The sequence below is a fragment of the Clinocottus analis genome, unplaced genomic scaffold (genome assembly GCF_023055335.1).
Source record: "Clinocottus analis isolate CAN_PGR_092001 unplaced genomic scaffold, fCliAna1.0.p SCAF_17, whole genome shotgun sequence".
NCBI lineage: Eukaryota > Metazoa > Chordata > Actinopteri > Perciformes > Cottidae > Clinocottus > Clinocottus analis.
This window is the reverse complement of record NW_027175898.1, coordinates 6,939,008-6,962,720: the sequence shown is the minus strand read 5'-3', so window position 1 is coordinate 6,962,720 and position 23,713 is coordinate 6,939,008. Positions and strand designations below refer to the sequence as shown.

Here is a 23,713-nt window from a genome sequence, read left to right as displayed (position 1 = left end):
CAGATTATGCATGGGATACAGACGTTAGAAACACACACTGTGCAGCAATTATAAAACACTGTTTAAGTTCTATTTATTGAAGAACAAATTATCTTAATACATGCATGTGCAACAGACGGAAGACACTTTACGTGTAGGCCTGTGTGGTGGACATCCTGACAATGTATACAGTGAAGTTTGACATTGGTTGTCTAATGTGGCGGGCACAGCTGGGATTTGTACACTGCAGAGATGCTCTGTTGCATAGATGTGCTGCTTGATAGGAAGCTCAGCAGTGGTGTCTCCTTTGTCTGGGCATCAGTGAGAGAAATCCAGGGAAAATATCTGGGGCGAAAAAAGGTTTGATCAGGACAGAGAGGACAACGTTAAACATGATACAAATATATGTATATTCTTTCCGCTCACTCCTCTTTGTGAAGGTAGGCTGCATGTAATGAACTGAGGAAACTGTGTACTTCCAATTCCACAGCATGTGGACTCTTGTCGTTAAGGACGGTGTTGATAGCAGAGAGAGCATCACTGGATCCCAGACTGGTATATGTGCAGATATTTAGCAGGCTGTACAACACTGCACTCACCCAGTTCAGACCCACAGAAATGCCACCTACATATGGGAATTACAAGTCAGTCAGACAGAAATACAACTTAATTAATGTAAATGTCACATCAAGAGTAAAGCCTTGCTGCACCAAACTCAATATGCTTACATCTTATAAAAAGGATAGGTTCAAATTCTAGCTTGAAGAAAGCAGTCTGCAATAATACAACATAGCATACCACTCGTTGTAAGAGGACACGATGCCTCAATAAGTGAAGGATCTGTCAAAGCCGTAGTCAGATGAGTGCAAGATTGCCACACATCCGTAGTGTCACAAGCGAAAAAGTGATACTGTGGTTTGAGGATGAAGTTGTGTCCAAGAAGCTGAGCCAATCTGAAATAAAAGATCAAAAGAGAGGGATATTAAGTGACTGAAAATCAACAATGCTGTATGTGTATGACTGCGGGAGTACCTGGTGACAGGCACACCGGATGTGAAGCTGTACACAAGGCAGCGTTTGGATATGTGAGAGTGGAGATCAACACAGACTTTGTGAAGGTCAGAGGGCAGACAGCAGAGGAACAGAACATCTGCCCATGCTGCCAGTCTGCCATTGTCGAAGAAACATTCAACTCCTGTCTTGATCGATTCCACTGAAATAAGGAAGCAACAAAAGCTGGGACGACTGTTTCAGTTTACAGGGAAGTAAACTTAGGGAAGCATTATATATCATTAGTATAAAATCAGTCTTAACACAATACATGTTTGTATGTTTTATCTACAATACTCCAATAATGTTCTATTAGTTGTTATCACTGATTCAACTGTGTTGATTAGGATTATTGGCATGCCAACACAGTCCTTTTCACTTGCAGAAGATAAAACATGCAGTTTCAGTCATATGTTGTATTACACACTGGCAGATTTAGTAAGTTGCATTGCATCAGAACAACTAACTTTGATTTGGACTTTCAAGTGTCTAATTTTCTAAGTGTACCTGCAGATTCTGGCCTTCTGGTTGAGATCTTAATGTATGATGGTTTGATATCAGTCTTTTCAAGAAGGGTGAGGAGCAGCTGTTTGCCCATGTGACCCAGTCCAAGTATCCCAACACAGATGTCACTGTCTTCTCCTGATGCCAACGAGCCTCTGTCTGCAGAGGGATCTTGGATGATACATCTGCAAATGGTCACGTGCGTCAATCAAATTGGCTTTAACATTAAGTATGTTACACGTTATTAAGTCCTTCCTGTGTGTCACAGACATCCCAAATAGACCGACAGATGAAATACCTGAGTGACTGGACCAGTTTGCAAAGGAAAGCTGCGTGCGCGCACCCGCAAAACGTCAGTCCGGCCGAGCGTGCACGAAGGAAAATAAGACCTTTCTCTTCCTCGGTCAGTTCGGCCTCAAAAGAAAAACTGCTCAAACCAGCAGACACGCCCACCATCGTCTCAAAGTGTCGACAGGATTCAAAAGTGCAAAAAATGTGTAGTGACAAGTTTCACGACAGTGTAAAAAGTTGCTTGGTCCTTCTGTTTCCATGGCAAAAAGACAACTTCCGATTTAATGGCGTCCACATTTCAAAATAAAATTTTGCGTGTTGTTTTTATGATACAAAAATGAGTTAAACCAGTGGTTATAATAAATGTATATATTTTGTGTTTTTTCATCCTGTGATTTTTTTAAAGGAACTTTTTTATATGTGTCTTTTTTTTTTTTTTTTGCCGCCTCTGGTTTCAACTTGTTTTGCACTTCCCTCCATGTTTTTCAGCAGCGTGAGGTAGGTTGTGTCAAACCATACTAATATGGTGGAGGCTCTGGGTTTTTTGAGATAATTAAATTAAACAGCCAACTGACTATAAACTTCACAACTGACGGCGCTGCCTGCATGGCAACTCAGGTCTCGTGAGCAGATTTGAGTGCTGCCTAATTTTCTGTAAAGCGAAATGTTTTTCAGTATTTACCTACTGACGAGGTAATCACAAGAAAAGTTAATTTTGTCATATGAATCCACTTTTTGTTTAATTTGAGTGTATCCTCAGTTAAAGTTAGGTCATTTGAATCTTTTTGAAACTATTTCTTAGTTGTTTGACTTATTTGTTTGTGCATGAAAGCTGTTGAGTCTGTTTAAAAATGGCTGAAGATTCGGAATTGTTAGGCATGTTGTAATACCTCGTGTCCAGAAGATGAACTTTTTGGTTTTTAATTAAAATGCAGCTAATTGAGTGTAAAAGGCAATAGTTCCCTCTCTAGCATCGCCACCAGCTGGTTGTTTTGGTTTATCATTAAACTTGCTGTTTTGTTGGTATACACATTCTGTACTATCTCAGGTTCAAACTGCACTATCTTTTCATTAAATAAATTTGAGAAGTTGAGAATGTTCCTCTATTTGGGTCTCGGCTTGTCATTACAGGGCGATGGTGGGTCCCAGAGTCAGCCCAGTTAAACTACAATAAATACCCAACCACACTCTTCTCAGTGGATTCAACAGTTTTTATTTCCCTTTCATGCTTTTAATACAAATTCAACTGTACACTTATGTACAAGAAAGATTACGCTGGCCACATAAACAAGGAAATGGGCAAATCAAATGTCTGCACCACACATATCAAGCCAACTATCAATATTCAAAAATACCCAAAAAGAAAATTGTGCAAGTTATTAAGACTTCAAGATTTTGAGTATGTTTGTCAACAACTTGAAAATGTGAGCGCAGAATGACACAATAACACATTTGAAACCGTTTTGAAATATTAAAAGCAGCCTTTCAGAACAGCAGCTTTTGTGAAAATTCACAACATTGATCACAGCTCAAAATACAATTATGAAACTTTATAACAAATGTGGATAGTCTTCCCATCTGTCATTCTTTTGAGCAAGTCACTCTTAGTCATTTCAAAGTGCTGATAACAGAACTTTACACAGCCGTAACACATACAGTTTCTATACTCGTTCTCCTATATTTGCATGAAATGTTACACATTAGGACTATTTACAGTAAATAACAAAGCCCACATACAGCACATTATACAAATTAAGGGTCATTACACGTATATTAGTGTTTGTTGACCCTTAAGTAGGATTAAAGTAACCACACAACTTGTAAACAGAGCTGCTTGAGAATTAAGCAAATGTTGTGCCTCATGAGACGACTGCCTATTTCTTCATTGTGATTTTCATTATGCCGTTGTCTATCCTAAAACAAATAAAAATCCACATAAAGACATAAACATGTGGCTTAAAATTCATTACTCTTCATACATCCGTCGATTACACAATGCTGATAACCATGAAGGCACTGCGAGGGAACCGGTTAGCTGACAAGCTGAATCACAGTAGCTCAAATTGCCACGAAATTAACAGTAACGTATTCACACCAGGGCTTTATGTGCACATCTGTGGTGTTCCTCTTCAAAGAAAGTTTTCAACATATTGTCAGCTGTTCTTCTCAGCAGTCATGGTTTCAGACACCATGTTACCATATGGCAATAAGAATTACTCCTCGCCCTGCCTCCATTTCTGAGACTCCTCCTGCCGGGCGTCAGGGTGAATCTGGTTCCTCATTCCACCCAAGACATTGGAGGTGGCTTCAGTGGCCATAATGAGTGGCTTTACGACTGCTGGTGGCAGCTGGCGGAGAACACCGCCCACTGCCCCTGTCATCCCACGCTGTTCATGCTCCCTGGTGGCTGTGTCATAGATGGTCAGTGCTGTGTCAGTGATGCCCTGTGGACGGAAACAAAATACTCATTAGGGTTTTTTCCATCAATATAATTGAAGTAGAACATCGGTCATTTTAGCTTTTGGTTTGTTTACCTCTTTTACAACAGTATAGGCTTTGGCTACGCCTTCTCTCAGGTCAACGGGCTGATGAGCCAGTCCGTAATGGGAGAACCGTTTTACCCTCTTTGTGTCTCTCTCATCAGGCACTGGAGACACCATGTCATAGGCCGTTTCAGCTGCTGCCTAAAGTGACACACAACAACAGATTTGTCAGATATCTCGTGAACGCACTTGTATTCTGCAGCATTTTTAAATAAGAGTTGAGCGACAAGTTTACCTGGATGGTCCGCACCATCCTGTTGGTGAGCTCAAGAGCAGCCATAGCAGTAGACGTTCCAAAGGAGGCAGTGCCGCGCTGAAAGCCACGGACTATCCGGCCATCTTTCCTGTACTGCTCAATTGGGAGCCAGACCAGGTCTCGAAATCCCTGAACTGAACGGAACAGAAAATGCCTCTTAAGAACAGGCAATACATTACACAACAGATGCACCTGAATTGGGTGTTTTCCACAGACACACTGTTAATTACTATCACAGCACTTAACAATGACAACATGAATTACATGTTGCCATAGCTTCAAGTACATTGATTAGTTCAGAACAGGTACTGTACTCACCTAGTTGCACCAGAGAGTGAATAGGTCCCACACCACCCAGTAGTCCTGGAAGCTGGTTCTTCTTTATGTCACTTAGCCACTCGTTTATTGCATAGGAAAACAGCTTGTCAACACCCAATAATCTGAAATACAGAAAAGTATTTTTTTTCAGAGAAAAATATTTGATCCTCTGTGAGTATTACACACTTGATAAAGAAATGTGATCCGTTACTTGCTGAATCAAAGATATCAAATAAGAAGCGACACAGTCTGATTTGATACACTCAGATAAACGTACCCTTGTCTATAGCACAAGCGCCTCAGTTTCAGCTCTGAACAGTTAAGCTGTGTCAACCCGATAATGATCCCTGCAAATGTTCCCTGTAAGAGAGCAGTCAGAAGATCATTCATAAAGCACTAATTAAATAATGTGGGATTAATACATATGCCTCTCAGACCATGTACCTGCTCCATTGCAACATGTTTTCCATGATAATCCAAGCGAATGGGAACCTCAGAGGTAAACCGAAACTCCCTTTTAGGAAAAGCAAATGTTACCAAACACAAACAAGAAATGAAGTTATTTCCTCAAAGAGGTTTCATTGTTGAGTTATTTAACACTAACCTGAAAAAGATGGGTTGGTCTGTGAAAGAAGGAGCAGAGGCTTCATTGTCATTCACTTCCTCCCTGCCAGATGTGGAGAAACCATTGTGGCTCAAACGTCTCTGAGCAGGCACTGAGATGATTGGAGCCGGGTCCTGGCTGCCGCTGCCGTGCTTGGAGAAACTGCAGGAGATCTCTGGGGCGGCTGCTTTTTTTGTGGAAACACAAACAGCTGCAGAACAAAATATTATCAGGAGCTGGTATTTTCAAGTGTCACAGCCCAGACTCATGCTCGGGCTCGGTGTGTTTTTAAATCTGTTTGAGTTTAAGGCACTAGTGAATAATGAATTTCACCTTCTTGAGCAGGCGGTGAGAAAAACTCAACTTCAGCAGCAAGACTTGTAAAGAAGTCTTTCAAGAAGAACAGTGCGTCCTTAAAAAAAACACAAAACAAGACTGTCACTTAAATGTTATGGAGGATGCTGATACATAGCTTTCATAAAACTATGTGTATCAAAGATTATTACCTGATCAATATTGAGGCGAAGAGGCATCAGGGAAACACGCAAACAGCACTCCTGGGGAGCCTGGCCAGACTCAGGACACATGTGCAGTGCCTTAACTGTCAACTAAGATCAAAAGCACACAATATGTTACACAAGGCCAAGACTTCAGGCAGGTTAACGTGACTGTGTTGCCTTGCTCACCATGTTAGAATGGGCTTTTCTGGGCATTTCCTTGCTAGAATACAAGTAGAGGAACTTATTCATCTGTGAAGTAGCCAATCTGTCTCGAATCTCCAAGTCCTGCACCACAAACACCTGTCGGGAGACAGGCTGGTCCGTTGCTGGTCCAGAAGCCACCTGGCTCTGTGGATACACCTCATGCTGAAATCTCACCTAGGGAAAAGGTAAAAGAAAAGCTGGTAAATGGAGAATACATTACAAACAGTATTTATTTTACCTGTTTGAGGTCATAAACATTTATTCTCAGCAAAGAGAAACTTTACTTTGCTGAGCTGTATCTCCATCAGGACGTCAGGGTTCCTTCCTCTTCCACCTCCTGCCCGTCCTGAAGCCTTGGCCTGTCTGACTGGAGTCTGAGAGGGGGAGCTATGGGGTGTAGACCTGCAGACGGAAGGAAAGGACACAACTTAAACATGTTTCCCTTTGAGCACATTCAAACAGTGTGTGAACATAGAGAATGGCTCACCCCCGGCTTCGAGCAGGAGAGGCTGTAAAAGTGCCACTCCCAAAGTCTTTGCCACCATAGAGGTGCCAGATGACAGAGATCTCCTTGATGAGGTAGCGCACATCTGGGATGGGAAAGTTCATGGCTCCACGGCTAGAATCACTCCCATCAAGAGGCTGACTGAAGTAATCATCTTTGATTTCCACAGGATCCGAGGTAAGCAGCTTTACCATTGGCTCCTGATCAAGATCCTGAAACACATATTGCTTTCAGTGAGTCACAGATTTTTCGTATACAGAACTGTGTGAACGAGTAAATCCTGACCTCTCTTCTGGAACCTGGCGTCTCCAGGATACAAAAGTCGTCCGTCTCTTGAGCCGGGTTAGGGACAGGAGTGATAAGAGGAGAGTGAAGCATGGGGTAAGTGGGGCTTGAATCCTGGTTACAATTCCCACTCTCATCCGGGAACAAGAATAGGTCTGAGCGAGGTGGGTCTTGGTCTTGATTCCGCTCCTCATGTGCACCTAAAGATGTGTAAAAAATATAAAATAAAGTTACGTGATATCATTCATGGAGCTAAAACTTGAATGTTTACTGAACAAAGTCTTCACCATTCTGCTGCAGCCCTGGTGCATGCTGCCCATCAGTCTCCTCCATAGCTTCACTCATCAGATCCTGCAACATCTGCTGCTCAGTCTCAGCAAGCAACAGGGTCTGAGAAGTGGGCCGACTGGGAAACTCCGCCTGTCCACAAGTATACTCAAATTAAGAACGTACGACCAGTGGAGTTTTTCCCTATTGTAACTGCATCATATTAGCTCATGTTTGTGCCACTGCTGACCTTTCTTTGTGTAGTGCTGCTGTGTTTGGCCTCTGGTGCTGCAGGGGGGAGCAAGTCTCCATAGCTGGCAATATACTGGATCAGGTTCATGAGGGCAGCACAGGAGTCCGAACATGTTCTGATGTGAATAGCGTCGCTGGAACAGCGCAGCTCAAATCTGGGCTCCAACTATCACCCGAGAGACAGTGAAACATGACGCACACATTTTAAAAATGATATTAGAGAGAAAAGGCTTGAAAAATAAATCAGTTAGAGATGGACAACTCTTACCAACTTTCCATCCACTCCCGGTTTGACAGCTGTAATCCTCAACTCTAATGTTCCCATGTCTACCACTTGCACATAATCTGTGACAAAAAAAATAAAAGCGAACATTGGTCAAAGTTGAATTTGAACATTTTAAGCAGTTTATTAAAATCATAGCTGAAGTCAACTTACCTCGCACTAGATTGACAGAAACCGCATTACTCTTGTCTGACAGGAACAGAGCTGCTTCATCCAAAATGATTCTGTGCAGAACATATTACACTCAGCAAAAATTACTAAATTGTAATTACATCTCTTAATGTTGTGTCTGCAAAAGCAACAGCCTGTTTATACCTGAGTGTTGAGGAAGAGTGGTCTAAAGACACACTGCTGGAGATGCTAAAAGTCTCTACAACCAACAGTGATCTGAGTGGCAGGTAAACAGGTCTGTCAAGAGAAAAACTCATTAGAACACTGTATTGACAGCTAAAAACCTTATTCACCTGTTGTTCTCCTTCTTCTTACTGATACTATACTGTCTTATATGAGGTCTCTATCGCCGAAGAGCTTGTCTCGTTCGGCCTCTTATGGAATCTAGCTTTCCGCTTTTTAACCAATGTTGTTAGAAGGGAAGTCGTGGACTTCAGCCTCAACTATTAATTCCTGACATACGGAGGCAGAAAGAGACACTTTTGACACAAGATTACGATTTTAGAGACAAAACACAGTAAATGTATCTGAACCTTATTGAAATTCTTTCTTGCCAGTCAGCTCGGAGATCCGCATTTGCAAATGTGAAACTTAATTATTCCAATTAATCTCAAGGACAAGCTTGCTCTTTGTGTAATCTATAACATGCTATTACAATACACACACACAGATAATAAACAACTAATTATTTAGTGAGAGGACTGAAGTCTATTTTACCTGTAGTCTAGGGAGCAGCTCCACAGGTGTAAATGTAGGGTGGTAACAGACGCAGGAGGGGCGTAACCCAACACAGGCTCATCGGAAACATTCAGAAAGTCAACAATCTGTTGCACATAAATTGGCATCAGAATCAAAAATGTGACATTTTATTGTATTGTATTTCCCTGAAGTGCTCTCTTCACATTTATGTGAAGCCAAAAGAATGAAAAAGTTTGTGAATGAGTAGCTTCTTATTGGCCTACCTGGTCATACCAGCCCAGGCTGGGAGAGACCACTCTGTGCTGGAGTGTGGCTCCTCTAACTCCAACAGCAACCAGAAATTCCTTTAAAAAAGGCACACGTCACCACAGTGAGGAGAAAACAAAAAAACAAGTTGACTGCTATATTTAAACATCAGTTCGGTCCAAAATGGCAAATGTTTACTGAATGCGGTTGAAATAGATGATGCTGCAAAAGCGTGGTTACGGGAATCAATAATCAACACATGACCAAGATGTTTTGGGTTAGCCACTAACCCAAAACATCTTGATCAGCCCTTAGTGGTTGGCTGCAGTATAGGTCATAAAGCCTGCCCTCCTCTCTATGGTTGCGGATGGGAAATGGTGCAAGTTTGGGTCAGAGAATAGATGTAGAAAAATCATTCATTTGACAATATCCCCATCTACAGGAAAAACATACAGGTACTTAGTCTATCTTGTAAACACTAAACCACCTTCCTAACCTGGGGGTAAAGAAGTTCCAAGTGAATTAACAGGATAAGTTAGTTCTTCAGAAAAGTTCTGCTCCACAAATTCACTTATAATCTCTGTCGTTTACTTTTGTATTATACTTTGTAATTTCACATCTTTAGGCCACTTAAAGCTCTTCAAGTGTAACAATCTGAAAATCTCTGTATGGCTCACAAATCTTTACCAAGGTGATCTAAAACTGTTCTCTACCTTGACATTGCGTTCTGCATTCTGTGATGAGATTTTGACGGCAACAGACACCATGCTGCGGGCCTCGAGACCAATACCCTCTGAGGGTGTTGAGGATCTCTCAGGAGATGTCTCAGATTGGTAGATGGTCGGCTCTAACCAGTGGGGATGTGTCCTGCACGGCAACTTGACATCTGACATAGAGGTGCCTCCGTCCACAAGCCCTGAACAGATTACCAGAGGAAGACTTACATATATGAATGCCATAACAGTGATGTAGAAACAGTGTGGTAATATATTAGTACTCTCTCATATAACTTCATCTTAGATGTATGTATGTATGTATGTATGTATGTATGTATGTATGTATGTATGTATGTATGTATGTATGTATGTATGTATATGTATATATATATATACACACACACACACACACACACACACACACACACATACATATATTATCATATATGTTATCAAGAAATATCACAATACAACACATGAATGAAATTGTAGTGAATATGTGGAGTTGGTTTACCTTGATGATACATGCAAATATTACTGGTGTGGAAGCAGATGTAGTGTTGGTCTTTATATCCTTCGTACTGTGTCACACTGAACAACACGGCATTTTTCACCTCCAGCCAGAACTCTCCATGTTTGTTTTTCAGTACAGTTTTATCCTCCTTCTGGGAAAAAGATGAAAACTCAGTTCCAGGATCCATAAAACACAATCCTTGGGGCATCTGAATAAAACTGTGAGGACACTAAGTGATGACAAAAGAGACACTAGTTCACCTTAGCATTGGTTTGAAGAGCCACCAGGCCATGGTTGACACTGATGATGACAGAGAACAAGCTCTGGGAGGTCTTGCTCTGGGCTTTGGGCTTTTTCCTCTTGCGTGACCTGAGGCCCAGGTCAGATGCAGGAAAGTAGTAGTGCATGGTCTCCTCTTCTGAGCCACTGTCCTCTGTCAGCACAACACAAACCACGTCTATGAAGTGACAACTTCATCTTAGATGTTTCTACTTCAATTCTAAGTGCAACTAATTCATGGGAATGGTTATTGTCGTCTCACCCTCGGGACCAGTAGAGCGGAACTGGCTGAAGCTGTCCTTGGAATAAGTGTTGATCAATTGACTGGCGACAGAGAGTCCAACTCCATATGGCATACTTTCTACTGTCTCCACTGGAGATGGAGCAGTCGGCTCCCACAGCAACAGGTCATTGTTTATCCTAAAATTTTGAGAATATACATTTTACAGGAGTTAAGTATTTTAATAGCCATCTTATCATATATTTCATGAGCATGACCACAATTTGTGTCACTTAATTTCTTTTTTCAACATTGTTGTTGGGTGTCAAATAGACCTGACTCAGCTAGAACATAATCTAATCAAACTTTTTCAAACCCACACCAAATCATTATCTGTTGATTTACAGCTAAACACATGTAGACATTTTGTATCATTTTGTATCATGTTACAAATGTGGTACCTGTTGTGTAGTTTTTCATAAAATGCCTTGCCAGGGAGCACTAATTGCACATTGGGGAAACACAACTCAAGGATGAAGCGAGAGTTGTTCATGGTTTTTTCCTGGAACTCTGTCATTTCAGCAACATCACCAGGGATGACCATCTGGAGTAAAAAAAACAAAAAAAACATGGGCTTGTCACCATCTGCTCTATTAATAGGTTAGGCATGCAAAGCACTATGCATGTTGTCGTTTGCATAATGATGCATCTGTCAATACAACATAATGCCTCAACCAGAAGATACCCTCGCTTCTGAATGCAAATGATCCACCTGCACTAAATCCACCTGCTTTTGACCAATGCGTCATCAGAACTGAAACAACAATGATTTTATTAAGCAAATTCTAAAAGGAACGTTTTCAAATACAAGGAAATATGTGTGCTGCAACATTTCTATCAGGTTATTTAATTATTTTTTTATATCAAACATATATGTGTATTGATAATATGCCTTATAAACGGTGCAAACTCAAAGCATGTTGTGATTGACACGTTGTATAAAGAAAGCAGATTAACATAAAACAATCAGTTGGTATTCACACACTGGTATAATTTCTAAGCAAATACCTTAAGCGTTTTTTCTAGGTATGTCAATAATACTAAGAAATGGACTAATCTATATTTGCTTTTTAACTGAATGTGGCCCTTAGGCCATGACATACCTCTTCATTCTCATACATGACCCTCCGTGACGAAAAGGGTGATGGCTCTGGTTTCCCAAAGTCACACACATCCTTCAGTGAATGGGCAGCCCCTTCCTCCTCTTCCTCTTCAAGGGAATGGTCCTCAGCCCCCTCGTCATCTTCAGCCGTCACCCGCTCAAGTATTGAGTGGACTGTAGTGGGGTTCATCTTCAGCACAATCCTGCTCACATGGGTCAATATCACTGAAGGGTTCCACTGAATGGACACAGCGGTTTGTGGTTGGTTAGATAAACTTACCTCGGCCAATCAAATTTGACACTTTCAGATGTTGTCATGTCTCCATCCATGGTGTGGGACACTCTGAGGAACTGGGCAGCTGGTTGATCTGGCTCCTCCTGAAACTTTCCTATACAAACAAAAAAAAACAAAAAAAAAACAGTTACAGCATTTCCTCCAATAAAAATACAAATCTTCAGAGGGAAATTTAGACCACATACCGATAAGCTCCCTGAAAGTGAGCTCCATTTTGGTTTGGTCAGGAGATGTGCCACCCATAAACTCTGTCTTCACTTCTAGGTCTTCCAGCTCCAGGTAAAGTACTTCCTTCTGCAGGGACTTCTTAAACCAAGGGCCCCTCTCCTGATCTGAACGCAGATCAGGGATGGGGAAGCGGATGGCGAGGCCCAGCAATGGAGCATTGACAGTCAGCGATACATGACAGTTAGAGGGAGTATGGCTGTCATCAAGGAACACCTCTGTAAAGGCCTTATGCTGTGAAATGAGTTTAAAGGGACAAATAGTTACAATAAAGACATGTTAGAGAACTTGTATGTATATGTATAATTGTCTATTTCACCTTTTTAATCTTTGCAATTCATTTATATTTCTAAATAGTTAATTAGTAGTTCTTGAGAAGCCCATACCAAGCTGACATGTTTATTATAGGATGTGTACATGTGGGAGGCCATCAACTCTGTGGTCGCCAGCTTCTGAGGTTGTAGCAATGAATTGAGACGATCCACGATGCTGATGTCCAGCTCAGAGCGCACGGGGCCCAGCTCCACCTGGATCTCAGCTTTCCTAGGAATGGTGCTCAGGCGGACCTGGCCACCCTGCACAGAGAACCAAAGTGTTGACTGAGTACAAGCCTGACAATGACAGACATGAAGCTGTTAAGTCTTGTTGTTTTATATCGGACTAATAAATGCGGCTACCTGAGGGCCCCTGCGCTCAGCCTGTTTGTAAAGCAGGTGAAGGCAGCTGGTAAGAGGAGCATCGGCACTGCCTGTGGTGTCAAATGTCAGGAGCTGAAGTATGACAGAGAAAGTAGTGAGAATCATTTTTAATGTCATCCCATGGATATAGTGTGTAAAAGACCAACGCTCAGTGCACTGAGTATGCTTAGCTTGCACTTGAAACACTAACCTCGGTGTACTGAATGCCTCTTTGGAAGCCACCAGTGACAACCTCAGAGGGAAAAAGACACTCCAAAAACTCCATTTGGTGAAGGGAGACGTCAGTACTGAAAGTCCGTAGGCTGGATCCCTGAGAGTGCTCATAGTTGATCTTTAGGTCTTGGCCCACAAACCTGCAAATATAGACATACATATTTATCTATCTATATATGTTTATTGTGCTTTTATATTGATTGTTTTATTCTATGTCTATGTTTATTGTTATGCACCTTTCCCCAACTCAAATTCCTTGTATGTGCAACAGACTTGACCAATATATGATTCTGATGTTAAAACAAATAAAACCTTACATAAAAGCAATTAGTAAAAAACATAAGTGCACCTCAGATGGTCATGGGGGCAAGCCTGGTTAAACACTGTCCGAGACTGAAGGAAAGCAGCTGGGGCGAGCTGGCCTGGGCCCACCATACTGAAGAAGTGTGCAGCCATGGGGCCGAGGGGACTGGGAGCAGCATCTGGTGGTGGCAGCGGGTCGATGTGGAGGACTGACACGGCGAGGCTACTCAGTGTCAACCTGAACACCAGCTCTGGCCTCGACTCATCACCGTGGGTTTTGGATGGATGGGCTGAAATACAACGGCACATGAACCATGTAACCATGTGCAACAGGGAGCTAGGTGATGGTATGTTTTTCAGAGAAGTACTTCACCAGCTGATTATATCTACAACAACAGAAAAAGATCTAATCAGGAAGATACGCTGATGTGATCTTTGTTTAGAAGGAAACTTGAAAACTCCTTTCCCTCTTTTAATAGTTGAATGTGTTGAAATGATGTATACAGACACATTGTGATACTTACAAGTTTGTCTCAGTAATTTGTGAGTGAGTTGTGAATCCCGCGACTGGATGGGAGTTTCATGAGTCTGCTTCTCTCTTTGTCGTGGTACATCCATGTAATCATCCCACAAACCCTACGGACACAGATACACAGCTCATTTGGGAGAATTTTACGAAACAAACTAAAATGCCCACAAGAAAAATACCTCCTAATTTTGTCAGTATAAAGTTTAAATTAAATTTGTCTTCCTTTTGCTGAGGACTTCAGTATCCAGCAGAGTAACCAGAACCCCTTACTGTTGCAAGTCCAGACGGAGATTCTCCTGGTGAGGCAGAGTAGTTGCTATTTAGTGACAAATCCAAGTCAACGGTTGGTGGTTCACCCAGAGGAGGAAGGGATGACAAGCTGTGAGACATGTCCATGTCTGCCATGGAGAAGAACACATCATCTACACCAACCAGAGATGGAATTTAAAAATAAAGGACAAATAAAGAACACATTCCATTAGATAGATGCAACCACAAAGTCTAGTTTCTCTGAAAGGTCATGGGTTAGAGGATGGTGTTTCAGTCCAACCTCGACTCGACACAGTTCTGGTGGTCTGGCTCTCAAAGAGGTCGGGGTCTGTTCCTAGCACAGTGATATCCTTCTTCAGACAGCGGTTCAGTTCCATATGGAGCCGATACTCATCTTCTTGCTGTATGGGCCTGCTCTTTCTATCCTTAGCCCATTCCTGCGCACCTTCACACAAAGAATAAAAAATATGCTACTTCTAAGTAACTCATTTGGTGACATTATTGCTCTGTTTGATTGAAGTGTTGTCTCTCATATATCAACAGTGAGGGGCTCACCTCCACCAGAAAAAGCTCCACACAAGTCCAGAAGAAGATGAACTTGCCGTGGGGACAGAAGAATGATGAGTGTATCAATATGTCCAACAACATCCAGCTGAAAAGCAGAGCATGTAAAACACACTAGTTAACAGCAATTACCTCTAGTTCATAATATTGACTATTGAAATAATATAGTATTCTTATAGTATTTTGTAATTAGGAAATGCTTAATTTACCTTTGCTCCAGGCATAGCCAAGTTGTTTTTCAGAGTGAGGGACAACTCAATTTTACCACAGAGACTCCCGACCTGCACAGGTTCAAAGGGCGTCGTAGAAGATAGTGGTTCTGTAAACTGAGGATGAGGCTCACTTATTATTTTGGGATTCCAGCTCGGTGAGAGCTTTGGCTCAGTTTCCTGCAAGACAAAATATATCTATATATATATATTTTATAAGGCTGACAAATACATACATGCACTTTTATGCAAAATCTCACTACACCAACCGTTGAAGTGGGTGAAGATTTACAGCCAGCACGGGACACATCTGAAAACTCATCCCAAAATACAGCAATGCCTTCCATCTGCAGGTTTTTATGTGCAAATGTGGTTGGCTGATGCACATTCACACTTGACGTTTCCTCGCCTGTTTCATCGCAGTAAACAATCCTAAAAGCAACCGCAGAACACAATTAGCTTGACAAGGACCTGCAGTTTGACAGTGACAACTATTGCATCACATGCACTACATAGTAGGTACATCTTCCATACTGGTCAGTGCAACATTTTTAATATACACAACTTAATTAAAACAACTATTCAATAGTATTTTGGCTTGTCCCTTTCTGACTGATCATTGATTTCAGATTCAAGAAATGAAAAATAGAGGCTGTTAACTATATTCTGATGTGTGTTGTGTTGTATGTCATGTAACATTTTAGAATGTCTAAACTTACTTTTTGATTCGAATCTCAAGAGCAATCCCAGTTTTAGAATTTTCTGGAATGTGTTCGACTCTGAGAACAGTATCCAAAAATGTCACTTTAACTCTTCTCAGAACTGTAAGGTAAGAAATGTAACATAAATTACATTACAAAAATCGAGATCGGTTAACTTTTTAAAATAGTACTTCACAGTGTCTAAATATTGTACCTGTCTCTATTGTTTCTGCAAACTTCTCCAACCCCTCAAAAGGCTGGAAGCTCTCTCCCATGTCGTCGGTGAGTTTTTGGCTGAGACATTCTTTGGCAAGTTGCATGCTGCTCGTCATGAAACTGGACCAGTACATGGGCTCGGTGCCAGATGCTGGAGGAACAGCCAGTGTGGACACAGTCATTGACTTTTCAGTAAAATCAGTTAACAGTTTTAACAAGCAACAGAATGATGACACATTTCCATCCATCACTTTATTATACAACCTAAAAGATAAAAGTATTTTTTACACATGTTGACGATCAATCTATGCATGTGCGAAAGACTTCCGTTTGTGCCTAAAATGAAGTCCAAGCATTCCTAGAACTAAGCCAATGCTCAAAACTTTGTGTGGATAAAAGAGCCAGAAGTATTCAATGTAGAGGGAACGGTGTATTCATCGTTCACCTTTTTGAAAGTTGGAGTTTTAGTGGAACGCAATGCAGCCTCTCCTTACCCACTCTCGGTCTTGGTCTGAGCACCATCTCCAGCCCCTTGACCTCTAGGGCACAGTTTTCGTGCAGTAGGGCAGCCCATGGAACAGTTAGGGATATTGTCTGGATAAACCCTGCGATGACCTCAAAAGGGGCGTCCGCCGTCTCCAGGAGTTCATTGAGTGACTGAGGAACAAGAGATATTGTCGAAGCGTTCATAAAAATTCTGTGTTTAAATCAAACATATTCCTTGGTTGTATTTCCTCCCACAAAGGTGATACTGAACATACCCATTTATCCAATGGCACTTGTGCGAGTGATCCCGTGCCTTGATAGAGGTCGACACTGAGCTGATCCAGGCTCAGCTTCTCCTGCAGAAAGTTGCCAAGGTACCGATGCAGGAGGTATCTACAGGCCCGCTTCTTGATGGACTCCGAAAATGGCCACGGCATCTCAACTCAATGGGTGAACAGCACACAGGGAACGACAGGGATCTTGAGGCAACCGGAATGCTAGTGCAACACAGACCGCTATGAAGTAATCACTGGTGTTACAGTCGTGTCATCCTGTCGACTTAAAGACATTAAGAAATTTTAAGCTCAAACACCTTTCACATCCCAACACCAGGGACACTCTGCAGGATGTGTGGACACTCAGGGATACGTGTGAGAAGAGGACAGACTCCAGTTTGCGGCTCCTATTGAAAGACATACATATTGTAATTTGACACTTGACACAACATGGCAGTTGACGAACAATGTTCACAACACAGCCGAAAACAACACGCTTCATGAGTGAGTCATTTCAAGACAGACACGGTTTTAAAAGTATCCTGAAGTAGCATTTTAATAAACATCTTGTTATCCTGAGCACACATTCATCCTCATTCTAGGGCCAGTGTCAATAAGCCAATTGCAGTTGCGAAATAACAGTTTGAATGCCTCAGACTTAGTCAATAGCTGGTCTTTGCTGTGATTACGTGAACAGAGCTGTCATTGTAGTAAAGAGACGGGAGTTAGCTCGCGAGAGAAAGACATGTACTTTAGCTAGCCGACTAGCAAGACGAGCGACATTAGCATGTGAACCCGTCTACAGAGAGAGGCAACGTTAGCATAGCCGGCTAACGCCATGCTAAAGACTATGGACAAGCTCGCCAACCCTAAAATCACAGATTTATTGAGTTATCTTCCCTCAGTGATGGGTGCGTTTACAAAGACTCCCTTTACCCACGCACACAGCAGAGCAACACGCCGCCACACACGAGTAAACAAACACCGCTGAGCGTATTAGTGCAGCTGTTGAGTTACCTTCTGTCTGAGTTGTTTACAAACACTTTCATGACTCCGCACCAACTGAGCCTCCACCGGGATGGGATTAGGAAATGACGTCATGACGTGCCGGCTCTGCGCAGACCTTCGTACGGCCGTTGGGTCAATACTTTAAATGCGGTCAAGCGTATGTACTAGCAAGGCATCACGGTTCGAGCGTGTAAAAGATGACTTAATCTAATCTAATATAAATATATGGACATTATATATACATATAAACTAATGAATGTGGCATGTCCTATCACGTTCACCGGAAGTTTGCTCTTATTTTGAAGTCAGTTCTTATTCGTACCGTAATGCCTGGCGTTAGTACATACGCGTACCAAAAAAAACCGTGGGGCTGGCTTGACCGCAGTAGAATTAACTTAGGTCGTTATTTTAGACGCTGAATTAAACTAGACACGAAGCGTGACCTTAGTTTATACGGTTACCAACACGTTTGAAGCTCAACGGTTACCGATCTCACGTGAGGTGACGCTCATTTGACGGAACCGGCTCTGAGCGCTCGAGAGGGCCCGGAAGCGTCCACACGAGGAGGTGAGGTTAAGGAGCGCACTTAGGTTGGAAAGGACTCTTGTAACGTGTTCACATCAAACGTGTGGTTGTCTTTTGAGTAACAAATTTGCACAACGGTTCAATATAATCAGAGTGATTGAAATGCATGTATCGGCCACAGAATGGTCACTTTCTTTGCAACTGTCGCCGAGGGTTTAGCTTGCCCAACACGATGATCTGTAGTTTTCACAAGACAGCAACCACTTTAATTATTGTCACACACACCACTCGGACATTTCCTCTCCTCTCCTTTTTCCGTTTTTTCCTTCACAATAAAAGCCCCAGAAACATACACCAGAACACTGCTTCCTATAGAGCTATTTATGTAACGTTACTCAATATAATACACTCCTGTTAGTTTCCTCAGAGTTTAGCCCCTCATGTACCAAACAATAGCCATCTACCAAACTAACATTATATGAATTCGCCTAATTACAACATTTGCAATCAACTCACATATTTAATCGTCTGTCTGTATGATCAGTAACCATATATATTTCAAATCAGCTCCACCTTGACCAACTACAACAACTGATGTCAAAAAGGATAAAGGTTGCTGCATGTCTCAGTACCCATAAAGGCATCCAACCACATGACAATGACTCAGCCAGATGCAGAGCAACAGGTTCCAGCTGTCACGAAGGAAAAGGGCTCATAGGAATGCACTACCTAATGCGCCTTGACAGAAATGGCAAAAAAAAGGTTCAACTTGTTTAACAAAAATGCACTAGCGCTGAAGAGGACAGATCGTGAACATGTATTAATGAAACAGGTCTTCATTGATAGGTTGCATTCAGAGGGATCTTCAATGAGAATAGCACTGGAGACGACATTAGTTTTCCTCTCTTCAAACACATTGAACAGTTTGAATATTGCAGGCACCAACCAAACCTATTTAGATGAAGGAAATGTTTCACACACTGATATCTGTTCTGGAAATAACTATTTGCATCTGTTTTACACTTTTGTAATGTTATTTTAATGGTGAAACTGCATTTAGTTTATGAAGTTATTGAAATGTGTGTGGGCCCAACATAACATAGTTAAGTTTCTAAATTAAGTTTGTGTAACCCTCACACAACTAAGCTACTCATAAAGGAAGTATTAAAAATAGGCCATCTTGCACTTTTAAGAATAAGTAAGTTCACAGATGCTTGTTTGTTTCAGTTCTGCTATTTATCTTTTGATAATGGGTATTTAGGAAACATGTGAATCACAACCTTTTTTTTAAAAAAAAACGCTGCTTAAAGCTGTGTTTCAAGTTTTTTGACCATATTATACTAGCGTATTTCTTTTTTTTCACTATCTTAGTCTGTCCGAGTCTGAGGCAGCCAATAAAGTTGTTGTTCTGTCACAGGGGATGGAGATTGACTGCCAGCCCGAGGAGCCTCTTGTCTCTTCATTTGATGGGGAATGTGTTGAGCTTGGCAACGTCAAGGACATGGGTTTGGAGGCAGAGGCAGTGGTAAAAGACGTACTTTTTGCCGTTGCTGAAATGCACGTGTCAAAAAGTCTCAACAGCACATCAGATGTGGCCTACATAAATGTGGAAACACGAGAAGGAAACCGGTATTGTGTGGAGCTCTCAGAGGCGGGATTACGGGTAAGATGCATGAAAAAGTGAAGCACAGTGATTTCTTGTTTTCTTTATTGGCTGCATTGTTTTACAATAAATCCTCACTCCAAACAGGTGGTGGGGCATGCCTTCAATCAAGTGGACGAGGATTTAAGCACCCAGTATTACGAGACAGTTTACTCACTTCTCGACTCGCTGAGTCCGGGCTACAGAGAAGCCTTCGGGAATGCTTTGCTCCAGCGGCTAGAGAGTCTGAAGCAAAACGGACAGTGAAAAGGACCAAGATGCTGCACAAGTTGAAGAAGTGGAATAGAGGTCGATGATGTGGGTATACAAGCCAAGTCTGGTCAGATATTAGTTAATGCAGCATCCATCTGTCTAGCCCCCACTACAATAAGGGGTACCCTGCTCTACTAACACTGCTTTGTTTTGACTTCCATGTCATTGAATAACTTCATGGAACTGGGTGGTATTGGGGTCTGTTGCAACATTGTGTTTACTTTACTGTGGGAAGATTTTCCAACTTGCACGATAAGACTGCAACTGTGCACATTGTTTGAGAGTCCTGGAATGTTTTGTACTCAAAAGGATCAGAGAAAGAAGCAGGTTATGAGTCCCAATTTAGTTCTGTCCTGAACTAAAATTGACCCGATCTGCTCAAACATACCCAACAAGTTCTCATTCAGCAGATGGCAGTGAGATGCATAGCTATATTCTTTCAACTCATGCCTTGACGACTGGCCTTTTTTTTTTTAACACAAAGTGTGGCTGACATTTCACATGGATAACTCGGTCAGACATTTTTTAAAGGTTTATACAATCATTTGGACATGTTTCTCTATACTGCATTTAAACTCAAGCTTCCTATTTATACAGTCATTTAAATTTTGGTTATTTGTCCTAATATACAGCATTTGTTTAATTTAGACGCGTCAAGCAGTTGTAAAGTCTCGGCTTTGATTATAGCTAGTGTTAAATTAATGTTTAGACAGACTGCATTCCTTGCGGCTGGCCTTTGCTCAGACCAATCAATTCAGTTTTAAATAACCATTTCTTCACTGTCATCAAGTTCTAATTTTGGGGAAATGTATTAAAGTTTGTCTACAATATTGGATGTAGTGTCTTACAAGTGTACATCATGTTATAAGTTTTTTAAAAATACCATAATGGTCCTTTAACATATTTAACATCTCAAAGCAAATGTTAAGTCATACCAGTCACAATGTTGTACATTAGATTTGTTTATTATAATTGTATTAACATCTGTTTCGTACAAGTCAGTAAGAAAGAATACAAAAGTTTGACTAAAGAAAAATACAGAAGGTTCCTTACAACTACACAGCAGCCAGCAAGACAATTGCAATGAAAGTGTGTCAGTCACACATTTAACTGTATTGTTTCACATCCACTTCTTAAGAATTTACTTTGTTGTTAGGTCAATGCAAAAATCTGCCATTTATTTTCAGGAGTCAAAACGCAAGTGCAGTAAAATCTTACAAACCAGTAAAAAAAAAAAAAAAAAAAGATTATTGAATAAAATTAACCACAAGCATTATGCAGCGTTTTATTCATAGCTGAATCCCTTTTAAAATAATAAGTACTTTGACTAGTTTAGCTCACAATCTGAACAGGGAACCGAATGCAGAACAAGTCTTTTCTGTCGTCATCTTTCAGTTCCCACTCCACGACCAGCTTGATCTAGAAATGCAGAAAGTTTATCAGTGAACACTGGGGGACACACACACACACAGTAAAAAGGACCATTGCTGATATAACAAGTACTTACTGGAGGGTACTCTGACTTTACAGGAAGAGCAGTCACATAGTGATACTTCTGCTGCTTCTGGATGGGACACTGGATTCCAGACTTGCAGCCATCTTCTACGGGAATGGGGAAGGGGACGGAAACTCCAGCAATGACGCCATGAACCACCGCCTTGCTCGACTGGCTTTCCACAGCTACAACAGAACACATGATTGATATCAAAAATATATCCTATTAATTTATGTTCTGACCGTTGGGAGAAGTATTTCTCAAAAGATGAAACCCCTTACCACTGTTGAACGTCACATTGACACTGTAGGACTGTCCTTTGTGGAGCTGACATGGCTGAGTGGCACAAGGTGTAATGTCAACTAAGGCCACTTTACCAGAAAAAGATCCTAAAAGAAACAAGGGGAAAGAAGCATTTAAAGAAAAGTTAAAAAAAATACCCCAAAAAACTATCAATTTCCAGGAGCTCAGTCTTAATACCTGTTTGCACAAAAAACACCTCAGGAAATAGAACTAAACAAAAAATTGTCTGCTTGAACTTCAGTATTAATATAAGGGGAAGTTAACTGATGTTCAACAGTCACGACCCAATCGTATTCATGATTACTTCATGATGCAGGTTCATCCGAAATAGGTAATTATGCTGAGAAGGGAACTCCAACGATTTTACACATGAGAAGATCAGTTAACGAGTCATGAGGCCGCTCAGCTTAATCTCCCCTCTGGCTCAACGTGTGAAAAGATAACCCTGATGAAGTCAGACAGTCTCATGACATGGAGTTACGTTATGGGAAACGTAGGATCTGCTTTTTTTTTTTGCAAGTCCGCTCAAATTAGAGACTAAACGTCTTTGACTGCTGATTTTTTTTTAAAAAAAAGCACGAGTTGGTAATGTGCATCGGTCCTTAATACAGGCATCACTATGTGTTAAGGACAGGTGAGGATGTCTGTGGGACAGATGTATGCAGACAAACGTGCCATTTAGCACCGAAATAGTAACACATTGTACAAATTAAACAGACTATAGGATAGACAAAACAAGTCACCTCTGTTCTGGGAAACTGATACATTGTATAATAAAACATAATGCAACTTACATTAAATCAAGGGATTTCTTTCACGTAAATTGAGTTACATACATTTGCCCCTAACGTACAATAATTTGGTTACAACAGTAGTTCAAAGTAAAAGGATTGGCCGTTTCAGAAACAAAATAGTAAATATTGTTATTAAAATGGAGTAAAACTCACCGCAGTCAATGAACTTCACTGGCTCCGCACAGGTGAGTCCCATCAAGCAGAACAACACGATAACACAAGTCCGGACATCCATGTTTCTTTTCTTAAAACAAAAACACAAGGGTCCTTACGATAGAAAAGTAGACCTCACCAGACGCCGAACTTCAGCAGTCAGTGGGAAGTGTTGACTCATAGGACTTTGTGTTCATTTCCTCAAACGTCCCGAGTTTAACACAACAAAGAAGACACTCTCCGACTACCTGGCACCAAGAATAGCTACACGATTACAATAGCTTTCTAACAAGAGTACAAGGACGTAGAAGAAGCTGTGGTGGAAGAAACTGTACCTTAGCAGGGGCTCCGTCCGTTTTTGACGCGAGGACGAGAACCGACCAGTACCTTTTATTTCCCTGAATCACGAGCTTCAAGTAACGCCTATTTATCATGGACCGCACTCATTAGCATTGTGTTTAAACACCCGCAGTACAGTCTTACAGGGAACCTCTCACCGTTAAGACCCCGCCTCATGCGATATCATTGGCGGATCAGTACAAAAAACATAGACCGTAGATACGAACCCAATCATCTTTAACCGAAACCTGAATACAAACATCAGATTGGTGAAAATTGTTGGGACGGCATATAACTTCAGTATTATATTTCGGGAGATCTTTGCCTGGGAGGCAAAACCAATGTATCT

The 23,713-nt window shown here is 41.4% G+C and overlaps 4 protein-coding genes across 8 annotated transcripts; 1 reads left to right on the top strand and 3 right to left on the bottom strand.

Moving 5' to 3' along the window:
• Positions 1-48: 48 nt before the first annotated feature.
• noxred1 (NADP-dependent oxidoreductase domain containing 1) lies at positions 49-2,077 on the bottom strand. Of its 2 annotated transcripts, none has more exons than XM_068580935.1 (6): positions 1,832-2,077; positions 1,537-1,718; positions 1,012-1,192; positions 778-932; positions 406-604; positions 49-324 (listed from the first exon to the last, which is right to left on the bottom strand). In XM_068580935.1, the coding sequence occupies exons 1-6, from the start codon at positions 1,987-1,989 to the stop codon at positions 192-194; spliced, it is 1,008 nt and encodes a 335-aa protein (XP_068437036.1). In that variant the 5' UTR covers positions 1,990-2,077; the 3' UTR covers positions 49-191. The 2 variants fall into 2 exon arrangements, with proteins under 2 accessions (XP_068437036.1, XP_068437037.1); XM_068580936.1 differs by having other exon boundaries at positions 456-604.
• A 937-nt stretch (positions 2,078-3,014) lies between these two features.
• atg2b (autophagy related 2B) lies at positions 3,015-18,325 on the bottom strand. 4 transcript variants are annotated; one of them, XM_068581106.1, is made up of 44 exons: positions 17,850-18,324; positions 17,150-17,239; positions 16,833-17,072; positions 16,566-16,728; positions 16,070-16,222; positions 15,874-15,976; positions 15,424-15,586; positions 15,155-15,352; positions 14,937-15,033; positions 14,662-14,826; positions 14,382-14,533; positions 14,107-14,218; positions 13,629-13,872; positions 13,257-13,419; positions 13,046-13,138; positions 12,755-12,943; positions 12,329-12,602; positions 12,129-12,237; positions 11,850-12,051; positions 11,148-11,290; positions 10,729-10,886; positions 10,448-10,620; positions 10,188-10,338; positions 9,671-9,873; positions 8,975-9,055; positions 8,730-8,836; positions 8,157-8,249; positions 7,995-8,065; positions 7,827-7,903; positions 7,557-7,724; positions 7,327-7,459; positions 7,040-7,239; positions 6,737-6,966; positions 6,534-6,651; positions 6,232-6,423; positions 6,052-6,153; positions 5,879-5,957; positions 5,546-5,756; positions 5,386-5,455; positions 5,219-5,301; positions 4,942-5,063; positions 4,603-4,757; positions 4,359-4,508; positions 3,015-4,268 (listed from the first exon to the last, which is right to left on the bottom strand). In XM_068581106.1, the coding sequence occupies exons 3-44, from the start codon at positions 16,992-16,994 to the stop codon at positions 4,038-4,040; spliced, it is 6,243 nt and encodes a 2,080-aa protein (XP_068437207.1). In that variant the 5' UTR covers positions 16,995-17,072; positions 17,150-17,239; positions 17,850-18,324; the 3' UTR covers positions 3,015-4,037. The 4 variants fall into 4 exon arrangements, with proteins under 4 accessions (XP_068437207.1, XP_068437208.1, XP_068437206.1 ...); XM_068581107.1 differs by having other exon boundaries at positions 10,188-10,335; positions 16,833-17,239; positions 17,850-18,325; XM_068581105.1 differs by having other exon boundaries at positions 16,833-17,239.
• Positions 17,972-21,738, top strand: gskip (gsk3b interacting protein). The gene is made up of 3 exons (XM_068581111.1): positions 17,972-18,407; positions 19,783-20,028; positions 20,116-21,738. The coding sequence occupies exons 2-3, from the start codon at positions 19,786-19,788 to the stop codon at positions 20,272-20,274; spliced, it is 402 nt and encodes a 133-aa protein (XP_068437212.1). The 5' UTR covers positions 17,972-18,407; positions 19,783-19,785; the 3' UTR covers positions 20,275-21,738.
• Positions 21,225-23,709, bottom strand: LOC137788230 (NPC intracellular cholesterol transporter 2-like). The gene is made up of 5 exons (XM_068581109.1): positions 23,361-23,709; positions 23,026-23,116; positions 22,057-22,164; positions 21,788-21,960; positions 21,225-21,699 (listed from the first exon to the last, which is right to left on the bottom strand). Exons 1-5 carry the CDS (start codon positions 23,457-23,459, stop codon positions 21,613-21,615), a joined length of 558 nt encoding a protein of 185 aa, XP_068437210.1. The 5' UTR covers positions 23,460-23,709; the 3' UTR covers positions 21,225-21,612.
• Between the last annotated feature and the right edge of the window lie 4 nt (positions 23,710-23,713).